Source organism: Pelmatolapia mariae, linkage group LG12 (assembly GCF_036321145.2).
Source record: "Pelmatolapia mariae isolate MD_Pm_ZW linkage group LG12, Pm_UMD_F_2, whole genome shotgun sequence".
NCBI classification, from domain to species: Eukaryota; Metazoa; Chordata; class Actinopteri; order Cichliformes; family Cichlidae; genus Pelmatolapia; species Pelmatolapia mariae.
Window position 1 is genome coordinate 19,212,251 of NC_086237.1, and position 14,095 is coordinate 19,226,345.

General features: G+C 42.1%; 1 protein-coding gene across 5 annotated transcripts in view; it reads left to right on the forward strand.

Moving 5' to 3' along the window:
- The window catches only part of LOC134638595 (multiple C2 and transmembrane domain-containing protein 1-like), a 132,181-nt gene that overhangs the window by 70,102 nt on the left and 47,984 nt on the right, over positions 1-14,095 (forward strand). For all 5 annotated transcript variants that reach the window (XM_063489327.1, XM_063489329.1, XM_063489328.1 and 2 more), the window contains 4 exons: positions 1,438-1,602; positions 2,061-2,191; positions 2,935-3,121; positions 10,902-10,995. In XM_063489327.1, coding sequence (XP_063345397.1) covers positions 1,438-1,602; positions 2,061-2,191; positions 2,935-3,121; positions 10,902-10,995 — 577 coding nt within the window. The remainder of the gene's footprint in view (positions 1-1,437; positions 1,603-2,060; positions 2,192-2,934; positions 3,122-10,901; positions 10,996-14,095) is intronic.

Consider the following 14,095-nt stretch of genomic DNA (forward strand, 5'->3'; position numbering starts at 1 on the left):
TATGACTATTGAACCCACTGTAGAAGATGCAAACTTTTCAAACAGCAGTTTGAGATAATAATTGGGAGGCAGAGGCATGTTAATACAGGTCTCTCTAACTTTACCACAGGGCAAAATGCTGATTTTGGGATTATTTCTTATATGTTTTCTGCTTCGAGAGAGCTGGCAAAAGTTTAACCCTGTGCAACACAATATTAGTTCTTAAACTGTATTAAAAGACTTTCAGCCTGTGAACATCTTTGTGTATGCGCTCCATCCTGCTGTGTTCTGGCAGTGAGATATGGATTCCTAATCCAAATAGCCCATGGTTTTCCATAACAACAAATATGTGGCAACAAAAAAGAAGGATGCAAGGGAAAAGGGATTGTGCTCTAATACAGTAGGACATAACAGCGACCTCTCATCATTAGCATATAGCGTGTTGGTAGCAGTGAACAGGAGCCATGGAGGATGTGGGAGTTGCTGTATGGGAGGTTGGCTTTAATGCAGGGAGCTATTCGCAATGTTTAATGTCTGGAGAATGGAAATTAAGAAGCTCCGTCTCTAGATCAAAGGCCTGCGCTTGCGAGGCAGGGTTTGTTCAGAGTTTAATGAAATTCACCCTCAAAACAAAAGCTATGCTAATATGTTCTTCCTAACAAGGAAGGAGGAGAGAGGAAGGCAGAGGGAGAAAGTGGAAGTGTATTTGTTTGACAAATAAATAACCCTGCTCTTTGTTTTAGTGAAGGATACTGACACGATTCAAAGAGAGGTTAAATAGGCCTGTAAGTGCTAAGAAAAGTGTTGAGGGTAAAAAAAGACTTAAAATATGGAGAATAATCAATCTGAATTACAGTAGTTTACAGTAGCCAGATGGAATAATAATGTACTGTACAGAGGAAAACTATAAGTAACTGCGAGGTTCCCCAGTTTTGGAGCAAAAACTGACAAGTCTGTTCCCTTTTATTACTTTTTCTAACATAATGTTTAGAATATGTACAATAAAAATGAATATTCACGCTGCTGTACCCTGTTTAAGGATAAAAGGTGATGATACATTTTGTGCACTTTTGCACAAATATGGATGAAATGTTGCTACCCACAGTAATAACGCTTTTTAGCATTACCAAGAAATTGTTCACAGTAAGTGGATAATGCAGTGCTGTAATTTATAGCGAGGCCCTGGCATGTCAGGTGAACTCATACATAGCAAATTACCTTGAATTACCACATTTTATGTTCAAGTATTATCTTGTTTCTTGTGCCTGCTCTTTATGTGTCGTCTCAATGCATTTGATATCGGTTATTTTCCAGTGAATGAAGTGCAAAGTGTATGCAAGCCTTGATAAATTGATGAATGCTGTAATTTCTTCTATTTTGTGGGTTTGTTTCTATGTGCATGCAAATGTATAAATGTGTATGTGTGTGTTTGTGTGTGTGTGTGTGTGATTGCTGCAGTATCAGAGTATGCGTCTGTCAGATGTACACCGAAAAGCCCAGTTATGGCGAGGTATAGTCAGCATCAGTCTCATAGAGGGCCGTGGCCTGCAGCCAATGGATGCCAATGGTCTCAGTGACCCTTACGTCAAATTCAGGATGGGTCACCAAAAGTACAAGAGTAAGGTAAGCCACACGAACGAGATGATGTTAAGATTATAGAATTTTGATAAAACTTTATAATTTGACTATTTTTGTAATAATAATAATTAAACTAATACTACACAAAACCCCAAACACAACAACAAGCTGGGCAGAATTTGGCAGAGTGTAAACAAGTAAATAAATAATTACATATAACAAATGTTAGGGGTGTCTGTGAGAAAAATTACTGGCCCATACTGGAAGTCACCAAATATCAGTATCAGTCTTTAAAATCAGCTCTAGTTGTGTGTTATCTTTCTGCAGGTATATTCACAGTTTTTATGCTCTTTATTTTACTTGTTATTTATTTATACTATTTATTTGACTCTCTCTTTATTTTGATAGCGGTTCCAGCTCATATATTATCTAACAAATTATAGCTCACATTAACAAATGGACACATGGGCAGAGTGAATGTCCTTGTTTGATTTTTTTTTCAGACAATTTCAAAAACGCTGAACCCTCAGTGGAGAGAACAGTTTGATTTCCACTTGTACGATGAGCAGGGAGGCTTTGTGGACATTACAGTCTGGGACAAAGATGCTGGCAAGAAGGACGACTTCATGGGACGGTACTATGGTCTTTACCGGAACTTCTGGATATTTTGTTTTGTTTGCTTTTTGTTTTTTGGTTTTTTTTAATTGTATGGTTGATTAAAGCTTACTGCTTATTCAGGCTGATAAAAGGTGCATTTTAGTAAGGGTTAGTTTTAGTACACAGTTGTCTTATTTGCCTAATTCTCAGCATAGATTATTGCAGAGCATCTCAATCCTGTGCATATTGAAATACTGCCCTACAGTCTTTCATAGTGAGAATGATTTCTTACCCTTGTCTTTCATCAGAATGGATGTACTTAAACAAACCTTTGCTTTGAACTGTTTGGCCCAAGTAAAGCAATTACTGTTGGCCTGCCTCTGTTTTAGCTGTAGATATATTAAAGGCATGCTAGGAAATCAATTCAATCAAGAGAAGATGCTTTCAAGTGTCTTCTAAAAGGTATTAATGGTGTCAGCTTTGGCTGAATTTCCGTCTGTTGCTTTTATCCTACACAAGATGTTTGCTTATTAAGTGATGCTTAACTTCAGTTAGTGAGGTGATAAAAAATGAACAAAGGAACCCTGAGAATCTGTATATTCTTCTTTTATTTCATGGGCGCTCTGCGGTAATTTAGACACATTTCTTTCTGTAAACACAAACCCTACCATGACTTTGTTTGTCTCTTTTAGTATATAAGGCCTGCAGTATGTTTCATTGTCAGTTTCATCTCAAAGTCTACAATTTTCTCATTTTGTGTCTGTTTATTCTTTTCTCTAGGTGTACCATTGACCTGTCGCTTCTTAGTAAAGAGCACACACACAAATTGGACCTGCCACTGGAAGAAGGTGAAGGTGTTCTGGTGCTGCTGGTTACACTCACTGCTTCTGCTGCTGTTTCCATCTCAGACCTGTCAGTCAACATGTTGGATGACCCACACGAGCGGCACCAGATCAAGCAGAGATATGTGAGTTAGCATTTGAGTTTACGTTAAGCTGTGATTGCGTTAATGATTTTGTGAGGAAAGTACACAATATGTTGTCAAAGGAGTTGCATAGAAAAGCGTCTGGACTTCTTTAAGTTGCTTGAAGACGTTTCACCTCTCATCCGAGAAGCTTCTTCAGTTCTAAGGTCAAATGGCCGAGAGTCCCAGATTTAAACCAAGTGGGAGTATCCCCCCAAAGAGGGACAAAAGACCCCCTGGTGATCCTCTAATCACATGAGCCAAGGTGTGAAAGTGGGTGTGGGACCTAATCAGCCAGGGTTTCGGGTGTGCTCATTGTGAAACCTGGCCCCACCTTGTCATGTGAATTCCTGAGGTCAGATGGCCCAGGATGTGAGTGGGCGTTAAGGCGTCTGGGAAGGGATCTCAAAACTGGATTATAGATGGCAGACAGTTGGTGTCGTAAACCACCGCCTCTGTTCAAAGATGGTCGCTCACAGTGGACATAGATGGCCTCTTTCACTCCTCTTTCAAACCATCTGTCCTCTCTGTCCAAAATGTGAACATTGGCATCCTCGAAAGAGTGACCTTTATCCTTAAGATGCAGATGGACTGCTGAGTCTTGTCCTGTGGAGGTGGCTCTTCTATGTTGTGCCATGCGCTTGTGAAGTGGCTGTTTGGTCTCTCCAATGTAGAGGTCTGGGCATTCCTCGTTGCACTGTACAGCATACACCACGTTGTTAAGTCTGTGTTTTGGAGTTTTGTCTTTCGGGTGAACCAGTTTCTGTCTGAGTGTGTTGCTGGATCTGAAGTACACTGGGATGTCGTGCTTGGAGAAGACTCTCCTGAGTTTCTCTGATACACCGGCTACATAGGGGATGACAACGTTGTTGCGTCTGTCTTTCTTATCCTCCCTCGCTGGTGTCTGATCTTCTTTTCTGTGCCTCTTTGCTGACTTTATGAACGCCCAGTTAGGATAACCGCATGTTTTGAGTGCTTCCTTTACGTGTGTGTGTGTTCCTTCTTTTTTCCCTCAGGCTTAGAGGGAACATGTTTTGCCCGGTGGTGTAGGGTCCTGATTACTCCAAGTTTGTGTTCCAGAGGGTGATGGGAGTCAAAGAGGAGGTACTGGTCCGTGTGTGTGGGCTTCCGGTAAACTTCGATGTTGAGGTTGCCATTCTCTTCAATGTGCACAGCGCAGTCCAGGAAAGGCAAACAGTTATCCTTTGTGTCTTCCCTGGTGAACTTGATGTTTTTATTCACGGCGTTAATGTGCGCAGTGAAGGATTCCACTTCTTGTGTCTTGATTTTGACCCAGGTGTCATCTACATATCTGTACCAGTGGCTGGGTACTCTTCCTTTGAAAGAGCCAAGAGCCTTCCTTTCCACTTCCTCCATGTAAAGGTTGGCTACAATAGGTGACACGGGGGAGCCCATGGCACAGCCATGTTTTTGTCTGTAGAAGCCTTCGTTGTATTTGAAGTATGTTGTGGTAAGGCAGAGGTCTAACAGTGTGCAGATCTGATCGGGTGTGAAGTTGGTCCTGTCTTCCAAGGAGCTGTCTTCTTGTAGTCGTTTTCTGACAGTCTCCACAGCCTCCGTGGTAGGTATGCAAGTGAAGAGAGAGACTACATCAAAGGACACCATGGTTTCATCTGGATCCAGGGTAAGTTTCTGGACCTTGTCGGTGAAGTCGGTGGAGTTCTTGATGTGGTGTGGGCTGTTCCCCACGAGAGGTGCAAGGATGGTAGCCAGGTGTTTCGCAATGTTATAAGTGGCTGAGTTTATGCTACTGACTATGGGTCTGAGTGGGACCCCTTCCTTGTGGATTTTAGGAAGTCCATAAATGCAGGGTATGGCATCCCCTGGATAAAGCCGGTGATATGTAATGCGGTCAATGATTTTGTCCTTTTCAAGGTCTTGAAGGCAAGCTATAACTTTCTTTTTGTAGCTGCTTGTGGGGTCTCGCTTTAAAGCTTCGTAGGTGTTGTTGTCACTGAGGAGAGTAGTGATCTTTGTGTGGTAATCTGTTGTGTTTAGGACCACGGTGCACCTTCCCTTATCCGCTGGTAATATAGTGATGTTGTGGTCTTTGCTCAACATCACAATATGTTAGCACTTAAGAAAAGAAATTTAATAACCCATTTTGTAGCTTTCAAAAATTACAGTATCAGAGCTGCTCTATATCCATATACTTGTAGGTATTTGTATATAGACATATACCTGACAGTGTGGCAAAATGGCCATTCACATTTTGTGAAGAGTAATTTTTCTCATCAAGATGTCTTTTTTTTACAAGCCAGTGTGCTTAGAATTGATTTATAATTAGATGATGTGGAAAGCAACAGAGTAGGAGATACAGAAACGGATACGGGGGTTGAGAGGTCAAGAAAGCAGTGCAAGCGGGTTCAGTCGTTTGACTGAAAATGTCCGAGCTCATAAGCCAGTTATCGTTAAGCTAGAGGGAGACAGACAGTGAGGGAGAAAGTGAAGGGCAACGAGCAAGCGGGAGAGAGCCCTAAGGCCCCATCTGCTTCAGAGGCCCTCCACTCAACACAATGGTTTTGTGTCTTTGTCTTAGTCTAGTTAACCCTTCACACCCTGTCATCTTTACATCTTGATGCAAAAACACACACACACACACTTAAATGGATTTGATTCAGTGACAGCTTTCACACAGGGGACATTTCTCTGTCCATCAACAGAATTATGTGTCATGCTATCTGTCAGTGCTGCAGCCAAATTTGTTTCACTGTAAAATTTCATTTTACCATATGTAGGATATTTGTTTGCTTAATTGGTTAATTTGAGATTCACCCTGATTTATTTATTTATTTTTGGGACCTATTGGATTTAATTGTCTGGGCGAGTTGTTGGAACGTATGTTGACTTAAACAGATCTGCTTGTGTACACGTGGGTGTATCATACGTGTCTGTGTGTTTTCACCCGGGCTGTCTGTACTTGTGAGATTAGACAATTTGTTTGGATTTCTACATCTGAACTGGTACCCAGTAGTACATCCTAGCTGGTGTGTGTTTGCCTCTTTCAATGTGTGCCTAAGCTCCAGTTGCCGAACATCGGTGCCACGACCTACATAACCGTGGCGGTGCCTTATTGGCTAGCCACGGGAGGTCGACCGCTCTGCTACGCGTTGCAGAAACCACACAACATCAGAGGGGGGAGCTCGAGGACTGAGACACAAACACGCTGTGCCTCTCCTGACAGTCACAAAATGAGGGCTAGGAGAATGGGTGCGTGTATGTGTGTGTGTGTGTGTGTTTGCCTGAATGTGTGTAATAGGGGGCGAGGGGTAAAGGGTGAGGGTTGCGCCGAAAAGGGAAGGCGTGTAAAATGAAAAGAAAAAGCTATTTCACCTCTCTCACAACTCATGCAGACCCCGTTTTTCTGCTCGGTTGAAGGCGACACATTTTACTTCCCTCACCTACCTCTTTTCCTGCTTCCTTCTCTCTCCTACTCCTCTCTCTCTCCATTTCTCTCCTACTCTCCCAGCAACCTCAGTTCTTTGTCTGTTGCCGCTATGGCTCCTGTTAGATGAAGGGATGGCGAGATAGAGGGTGAAGGAAGGTGGTGGGGGGTTGCAGATGGAGGGGCATGGTGAGGTCGGTTTGGAGACTTGAATGGTCTTTACCTATTAACATATTCCTTTTCCTCAGACTGGCAGTCTTTCAGTTGGAGAATTTAATAAAGATGTACCTTATCAAAGAGCACTGCTAAGACCAAGTACCACCACTAATACATAACAGTGCTGCTCAAAGCCTGCTAATCTGCCCAGTGTGCATGTGTGGATGTGTGCAGGCGTAGGTGTATGTGTAGGCACATTTTTACCGACTGGTATTATCTGCTTGAAAAATCAGCTGTCCAGCACAAGCCTGCACAAAGCGTGCACTACTGCTAGCCATAAACAAGCTCACGTGTATGGACATGTGCAAAAAAAAAGTGTCTACCTGTGTGTAACTAATAAAATGGCAGGGAATCGCAGCTTTGTAAAGCAGATACCTTCATAAGAAAACTCAAAATCGTCTGCTTGTCGCACCCTTCGGCAGCGTAGACACTCTGCTCGTGATGAAAAGGCGCACAAAAGATAACTTTAAGGTTAGGTGTAGCAGTGGATTGCAAACACACCTACATGTAAATCCAGAGTTTTTAAGATGATATTACTGTCTTCGTTTTAGAGCATCATTGTGTTCCAAACTGGAAATGTCCTTGTCACTTTCTTCCACACAAATGCTACGCGCGCACCTAAAATGGCTGCAATTTGGGGTTTTTTGTTTGTTTGTTTTTTTCCCCAATTCAATCTGTGGCCATTGATGAAATACGATAACAGACACCTGAGTGCGGGGACATTTTGATATCACTGAGCTCATTAATGTCTTCTGAATTGTAATAGATTTTTGTGTCTGTGTTTGTGCCAGGTCACTGTGTGCCTGCGTGCGCTTGCTTCTGCATGTATGCGAGTAAATGAATAGACAAGATTTTCTGTGCCAACTAATTTGAATGCAACTGACAATGGAGATATGCAACATGGTGCAATGCACTCACTCATAGGCAACTACCTTAGACGTTCTATTGCTCACTGTAACCTTTCCTTCATCCCTAATTACTGTTTCCCAGAAGTAGAAAGGGATGAAGGCAGAGAGGGAAAATGAGAGAAAGAGATTTATGCATTATGATGGCAAAGTAGCACACACACTAATGGCTCTTAATGGGCTTGAGTTGGCCACAAGATGGGTGGATGAGAGGAGGAGGACATGGTGACCTCCACTAAAGTGGTGGTACTTCACCACACACCCCCATGTGCTGTGTTGCACGCTTGCATACACACACACACGCACACCCTTCGACCCACTTTGGAGCACTGCTCTAAGGTGAAGCAAAAGGACACAGCCTGGACAGGAAGTGAAATAAGGGGCTGCGCTAAGTTGTGAGATGAGCAAAGAGCAACTTTGGCAGAGACTCTTAAAATAAAGGAGGTTCTGGGGATGGAGACAGTTTACAGCAGCCTTCAGTTTGTGCAGGTTGTCACAGAAGCACACTAGAGCTACTAGAGGTGATGCCAGTTTGAAAAACTCTTGCTATAACCACGCCTCAGGTTGCGTGCAGGCTCTATTAGTTTTAAATAAGAGATGGCAGCCGATTAAAATCATATGCAGGGAATCTTTAATTGTTCCATATGAATGAACATCACATCATTTTGACTGTGTATGTTAACCAACTGACCTATAACTCTATAAATGCTTTAGTATAGTCAGGCAATAGCCTTCCCCTTTTTTAGATGCTTATCATCATCAGCCACACAATATTCAGACAAATAAAGTCCATAATATGTCATTCGGTTAGGCTCACATCTTAACCAGTTAGTGTTTAGATCATGTGAGAGCCAAATGTTTACCATTAAGCCCTGAGGATGTGAATTTAGTGGACATCTACTCGGGTGCCTGACTCCAAAACCTACAGCTGCCTTGCATGAAATCAGAGCGAATCAGAACCATGTATATATGTTTGCGCGTGTGTGTGTTTGTGAAATGTTATGCAGTGGTGATGAAAGGTGACATGCTGAAAAGATGACAGTGAGTCATAAGCCTATGCCGGCACTGATTCATTTTGTGTGTTTATGTGTCTGCGGAGTGCGACAGAGACGGGAAGAAGACATCATAGTGACAAGATGTCAGTCAAAGACAGGGCGGGGGTTTGTCTTATGAAAGCCAACTCTGTGTCCTTTAATTTTCTTCTCCACCCTCCTTTTTCATTTCCTCCTTATCCCCATAATTCCACCTGCGAGCTGATGAGGGTGTGGATGGAGCCATAAGTGGGGCGCTAGGGGTAGGGGAGGGGGTCGGTCTTGGCCTCTTTTCTGTCTTTCTTTCTACCTGTCTATCCAAGCCATCTATTCCTGTCTGTCTTTCTGATGAGGATTTGAATCCTTGTGGAGGTTGGGTGTGTTCTTTCTACCAATCACGGATTGAAGCTGAACTCCAAAGGTCCCCTCAGGGAGTCCGTATGGTGGGAGGAGGGGCTGAATTACATAGGAACGTTTGGGGGGGAGTCTCAGCATCAATACATTAAAGAAGTCATTTAGTCTCATACAATTTTTGCATATCAGTGTATTGAGAGGAAAGCACACACATATTTACAACATTTGCTTTTGATTGAAATCTGACTTTGGCACAATTTTTAATCTGACCAATAAACAAAGTCAAAACTGGATACATTACAGAGATTAATGTCCAGAACCCCGTGCCATTTATTAATACTCCTCGCTATAGGCACACTTTGATCATTACCAAAAAAGTATTGATCTTCGATCCCCAGCCCAACAGCTGGATCATTCTGATCGCGACGTGCGCTACTGTTTGAACTCTAACACACAAACTGCTCAGCTATTAGTTTGCCCTTGCCTCTTCCTCTGCCGCCCCCCACATGCCCTCTTGCCGACTGTTTTCTCCCCTCTTTCTTTCTGTCTTCTCTGCTGCTCACCAATAATCACAACAAGCAGCTGTATCTTCAGAGAAATCGTGCCTTAAAAATTGAGAGTTGTCCCCTCTCTCGCTCTCTCTTTCTGTATGTCTCTCTTTTGCGCACTCTGTTTCTCCCCCCTCTCTTTCTTTCGCACACTCTCCCCTCTCATCTCCTTTAGAGAGCGTTTGGACAATGATATCGCTGGAAACAGGCAGAGTCTGACAGAGTTGGTAATAATGAATTAAGTCTGTAGCCTGGCCCTGACTCTGAAATTTAAATTATAATTACTCCTTTGGGGATGGAAGGGGTTATTGCCAGAGAGAGAGAAATAAATTGAAGTGAAGTGCATTTCCACTCTGCTTTTAAGACACGCCGACATGCTACTCAATTTGGCCCGAGTGTAGGTTTTCTATGCATGTGTTTATACCTGAGAATCTGGGTGTGAACAAAAGCACAACTTTGCGGTTGCGTGTGTGCGCGACTGGTCACGCCTCGTGGTCGCCCCGATGATCTCCACAGGTCTTCCCTTTATTCGTGAGATTTACAGACTCATTTTTACACAGTCATCCTCGTCCTGGTTATTGAAACTTTGTGCATACAGTGCATCCCTTCTCACTGTAGACTTCATGTGCTCTGTTTGCCTGCAAGTCATTCGTCACCTATTATGTTTCCTCAGCACATTATGTTTTATCATATTTTTCCCTATCTCTCTTTATGAAGCAAACACAAAAGAGGCACATTAATATCAGTTAGATCTCAGTGTTGTTGTTGTTTCTTTTCACATTATCCATATAGAATAACTTCTTGCTCTGTAAAAAGCTAGTTTTCTTTAAAACAGAGTATAAATGTCTTTGCATTTGAGATAGCAAAAACTGTTGTGCAGTAACAATTGTAACAAATTCTTACCACAAATTTCCCTTCCTATGAGTTTTGCAATGCTAAAATCTGTACAACTTTGATGTTATTCTACTTAATAAGATGTTTCTGAAATGAAAGACCCCTATTATTTTTGTTTGCTGTTGTCATTTCTGCACGGCTCCTCTACTTTACCGAAAAATTCGGTAAAATCATAACATTTAAAGGTAAAAAGTTAGGAAACGCTTGAAATAGCCATGCATAACTATTTCATTAAATTGAAATCCAGCCATTTCTCCACTAGACCCGACTCGATAAATGCCAGCTCTACATTTTCAAATAAAGGCTGGTAAAGGACATAATCTACCCTTTCCTCTCTTTATGAAATGTCAGGCTATTGACATGCCTTTCACTTCGGTGCTAATTTGCCATCCTCTTTGACCTTTCACCCCTGTTTCTGGGATGTTTCAGAGCCTCTGGAGGTCATTCCACAACCTGAAAGATGTCGGCGTGGTCCAAGTTAAGGTTATCAGGGCTGAGGGCTTAATGGCAGCAGATGTCACAGGTAAGACACTGACCTGTAGTCCAAACAACAGTGCTGTGCCCTCTGTAGTCCTCATTTGCTGTACATTTTCATAAATTAGTTTCTATATATAGATTTATTTTTAACTTTCATGCTCATATATTTATACACTTAAAAAGTTTTGCTGATGTTTTGCAATTTCTGTTTCTGCTATCACAGTGAACACTGCTAGAACATCTGATAGGTGACACTATCAAGACAAATATATATCTTTTGCTCTAAATAACTTTTGCATAATGTTCGCATCTAGACAGCAGTTTCCTCCACCAGCAATCTGCCATAAATCTCACCAAAGATAAAGTCAGGGCGTAATTTTTGTTTAAGGGATGATCTTTTACGAGACTCCTCAGAGAGAGTTAAAGTCTACTTTGTGCAGGACGCTAAATTTGTCTCTGCATTTTTAGAAAAGATGCAGGCTGCTCATTTGAATAATAGAGAAAAAGTACACATTTGAACCAACAAATCACTCTCATCCCTCCTCCCGCGCTCTCTCTGCTTGCTCTCTCCGAATCCTCCATTCTCCATTAATTCTTACTTTTAATTAGGTCTACAGTGGACAGGCCTAGTTTTTCACTCTGTATTATCTAGTAAAGGGAGAAAATATGTGTGTGAGAGTTCGTGTGTGTGTGTGTGTGTGTGTGTGTGTGTGTGTGTGTGTGTGTGTGTGTGTGTGTGTGTGTGTGTGTGTGTGTGTGTGTGATGGCGAGAGAGAGAAAGAGAGTCTGGAGTTTTACTCCATTTGAAACATCCATAGTCCCATTAGCAAACACAGAGCGGAGCTGGTTGATTTTGGGTTATTGCAGGGAGCGGCTGGAGCAGTCAGAGTGCAAGCCAAATGGTTCCCTGGTTCTTGTATTTCACTTGGAGCATAAATTTGCTCTGCGACCATATTGGGGAGTTCATCGTTTGTTTGTCTAAGCTTCATGAATTCCTCTTGGAATATAAACAGAGGAAAACTGTGGATTGTTTATTAGCCATTTGTCTTTCAATTTGTCTTTTCCGGTTTGATACAGTTATTGAAAACATGTTTTGTTTTTTTTTTAGGAGTATCTCTATAGCCTGCGGAGGTTTGAAATTATTGCAACAGACTCACTTCACAGTAAAATATGACATGCCTTGGGAACTAGCGGTAATATTTTACTTAGCATGTGCTCAGGTTGGACTGGTATCTAACATTTGCAATAGTTTGGACGTTATAACATGGGATGCATATTAATTAGATTAGCAAAGTAAAAAAAAAAGTTTAAAAGCAATTTAAATAAAAAAAAAATTGATTTCACAGGAGAAATGTTTTTACACTCAACATTACAACTTTTTTTTGTCATAGCCAGAGAGACTTAAAATTAAGACAGTTGAATGTAAAAACACCTTTAAATTTGTATTGCTCTCGAACTTAAAAGCAAATCTTTTAATTTTGCTCCAGAAGCAGCCTAACCCCGCAGTCAGTGGACTGATACTGATAACAGACAAGGCAAAGGGGTTGTTTTTAAATGGCTTATGCCTGTTTTGAGTCTGTGTGTGTGTGTGTGCGCTTGTGTGCGTGTCACTGGCAGAAACAATAGCTCTGTAAGAGCCACATAAGAGCCCTCACCACATGAACACCCCATTTTAACAACGCAGACCAAGAGAGGGTCAGGAGCAAGGTGAGAGAGAAACAGAAGGACAGACAAACAGACAGAGACAGGAAAAGAGAGAGAGAGAGGAGGTCAGCGAGCGAGAAAGAGTTCACCATCTCTCTCCCATTCAGCCAGCCCGTCTCCTCTTCTCTCTCTTTTTTTTCTCTCTACTCCTCCCCTCTCTCTCTCTCTCTTGCTCTCTCTCTCTGGCCATCTCTCTCTCTCTAATTGGAGTGTTTTTGTGGAGTAGCTCCACTCTAGCCCAAGTAGGATAACTGAAAATAGTCTCTAAAACCAACAATCCCTTTTGTCTGCCAGCTCTTGTCCCTCTGAGTGGATGCTATACTCTTAGAACATTTCAATAGTGAGGCGCACACTCACACACACACACACACACACACACACACACACACACACACACACACGCACGCATGCGCGTACCTACCGCAGCAGCATCACCAGAGAAACAGAAAGTGTACCCTGCCAGTGAAGTCTACATTTATCAACTTGAATGGTTGGTAAATATTGCAGCTCATATTGAGTGACCTGTTAAAATTAACATGGTAATGCACTGGTTTACATTTTAAAGCATGAATTATAATTAACTGTGATAATTCAGGGGCACGAGAGCGTCGTGTGTTGCCTCTACAACCTTAAACTCCTCACTGACTCCAAGCTTTCTCTGAGGCAATTACAGTATGCTTCCTCATTTTCTATACTGTATCCATTTGCCACTTATCTTAGAGCACTCTGAAATTAATTTGAGCCCACTTCTTGCTGCAATCCCTTCGCCACTGTCACAGAGACGGGACCCCGGTGGTGGTGGTAGTGGTGGTGGTGGTGGGGGAGCTTTACTCAGACATTACCTGGATGATCACTGAGTGGAGCTCAAACCCGAGCGTGTAATTGGTTAAGACAGCTGCCTCTGGTGCTGGTGGCCAGTAAGGTGAAAGTTCACCATCAGTAACAACTGGCTCTCTGCAGCAACACAGCCTGCCGTGTCATTAAAAAAAGAATATTAGAGAGAAAATGGGGGGAAGGGACGGACTTCTGCAGAAATAATTTCCATCTCCTAATTTGGGTGATTGCGTCTAGATTTAATCAGATTTGGTCTGTGGCAATGACATTATAATTGTGAATGATATGGACACTCTGGGATTATTAAGAAAGATTTTCTGCAAAAAAAAAGAAGTTTTTCACTGGTTTAATCATTTCAACCGTATTTAATTGTGGTTTAAAGAACAATTGCATTTAAAGAGAGACGGCGAGGTGTAAACAGAGAGGCACTGAGAAGCAGGTGCCCGAGCCTTTTTTCTTTTGTCTATTTTAACGTATCTTGTTTTCTGTAGAAGTCGTAGCTGTCAATATCCACTTGAAACACTCTACATCAATGGAGCACCACAAACAGATATGAAAGGCAACGCCTCTGCCTCAGCATTGATCACAGTGACATTTACTTTGCACAC